This window comes from Gavialis gangeticus, unplaced genomic scaffold (genome assembly GCF_001723915.1).
Source record: "Gavialis gangeticus isolate Ggan-Ray unplaced genomic scaffold, GavGan_comp1, whole genome shotgun sequence".
NCBI lineage: Eukaryota > Metazoa > Chordata > Crocodylia > Gavialidae > Gavialis > Gavialis gangeticus.
In genome coordinates this window covers 181,651,979-181,654,143 of record NW_017729032.1, presented here as the reverse complement: position 1 = coordinate 181,654,143, position 2,165 = coordinate 181,651,979, and the positions used below count along the sequence as shown (strand labels likewise).

Genomic DNA, 2,165 nt, shown 5'->3' with positions numbered 1-2,165 from the left:
AGGGTTTTGCTTAGCACTCAGTTTTTCCAGAACCAATTAAGAACGCTAAGGGGGGTTTACCTGTATATTGCTGAGTGACATTTCTATCAACAAATGAGACCTGCTTGCACTAACTTTTAATTGAACTTCCACCTCAGCACTGAAGAGGCTTTCAATCAACAGACTCACAGGGAGTAGGGGAGAAATTCAATTAAAACTTGCTTTTCACACAAATCATTCAGTGGTGCAGTGACTAATACTGACAAGCGGTGTGGTAGCTCTATTTGGTTTCAATTTCTGTTTAATTACCAGAGTTATTCTGCAAGTTGCCTCCCAACCTTGACCAACATTTAAAAGCCATGTGACTCTTACAAAAGGAGCATTTAGAACAAAATGTAATATAAGCAGCTATTTGATTGAACAGGTTTTGGGGAAAATACCATCCCTTTAGTTTTCTTTTAGTGTTGAAAATGAACTACAAGTGAACCAAAGATGACTGCAAAGGCACTGGTGGCACTCACCTTTCTCTGATTTTTTTGCCTGACTCTCAGTTACAGAAGTGCCACATCCCATGGCTCCAGTACAGATTGTCCATCAGTTTAATTTCTCTTCAGAGGAAAGGGATCTCTCTCATCCAACAGCGTTAGAAGCATTCCCTTTTTGTTTCACCGAGGATGCAGGGAACCAGTCCTCTGTTTCTGCTATTAGCCCTACTGAGAGAGGTGTGGGGGAAGTAACAACAAGAAAGTGTTTAACAACATGGCATCTTAGGTGCAGCTCAGCAAAATCATTTCAGCTTGCTATGAATTACTGCACAGCATGTGAAGTAGAAACTGAACCTCACAATCCATATTGCATTTTTTTGAGGACTCAGCACCAGCAACGTCATCTTGCTGTTGCCTGCAGCCAGGTCAGATGAATAAAGATGTCTCTCTTGAATAAATATTGGCAGAAAGACAATATATGCCAGTGATCTCCTAACTGGGAGAATCTTTATTAAATCTTTACTACTATGGATAGGAGACTAGGGAGAAAAGTTGTGATTTGAAAGGAAGTTGGTGGCGGTGGCAATCCCTGACAGTTGAGAATGATCACTTCCATGGACAGCAAGTACATCAGAATTTTAAAAAACTGAAAATAAATACAACTGATATTGCAATGATATTAAACCAACCAATATTAGATACTGCACGTTGTCTCTCTTAGCTCCATAATGCTGTTTACCAATTCTTATGAATAAGACATTTCACTAATAAAAAAACCTCACTACTTGTACATAATCCACAAAAATTTAATAGCAGACACAATGCTGTAGAGTGGGTCCATAACAAGAACTCATTTTTACCACAGTATCTACAGAAATTGTATTATCTTAACCAGTCATATTAGCGTGACCATTTTTTTTATCAACTAAAGGATTAAAGTGGATTCTGTATTGGATTCTTCTGAGTTATTCATTGTGTGTGTTCACCTACACACTGATTCATACCATTCACTAATTTGCAATGTGGCTGTGAGTTAGTTACAATGAGATTTCACCGTAAAATAAGTAAGTTGGTGAAACTGAGTGCTACAAAAACAATAATTGGATTTGTAAGAAAGTTAGGTTTTGTTCTACTGTAAACCCTTATTTGATCACCCTTATTATCATCCTCTGTTCTCTGGTTGTATATTGCTAATGACTCCCTAGCACAGCTAAATTAGAGTGCATGTTGTATGCAATATCCTTTAAAAAAAATTTTAATACAAAGAGCAAATGCTGTCTCCAGCTGACCTGTGTGCTGCTGGACAAACAACAGACTGGTACACTCTCCCTTCTACTTTACTATTATAATGAATGATAAGCTAGGAGATAAAAGGCAAGAAGAGGAAGATAAAGGTACAGATGTGGTAGCAACTGGTATGTGCTGTAAGACAACTGCATGTTCAATATAAAAAATGAGAATGCTTTTGCTGCAATAGTTATTAGGGTGACACAAAAGAGAAGACAGAAGCACTCTTCTAAAAATTCTACACTGGGGTTGCAGCTACCTGCTTCTGATTCATAACAAAGGCACACTTCACAGAGTGGAAGATTCCTTTTTTCCCCAGTAATTCAGTTGTTCTGAATGAATTTGTTCTGGGCAAATTTGTTCTGGGCAAATTGAAAAAGAGGTTGGATGATCACCTGTCTGGGGTCTTGTGAA

At 38.1% G+C, this 2,165-nt stretch overlaps 1 protein-coding gene across 4 annotated transcripts in view; it reads right to left on the bottom strand.

The window, feature by feature from the left end:
- PPEF1 (protein phosphatase with EF-hand domain 1) overlaps positions 1-2,165 on the bottom strand; it is a 96,828-nt gene that overhangs the window by 69,489 nt on the left and 25,174 nt on the right. For 3 of the 4 annotated variants that reach the window (XM_019525461.1, XM_019525464.1, XM_019525462.1), the window contains exon 2: positions 501-692. Coding sequence is in view for 1 of the 4 variants with exons in the window: in XM_019525464.1 (XP_019381009.1) it covers positions 501-552 (52 nt within the window). In the remaining 3 variants the exon portion in view is untranslated. The remainder of the gene's footprint in view (positions 1-500; positions 693-2,165) is intronic. The other variant, XM_019525463.1, reaches the window with a different exon arrangement.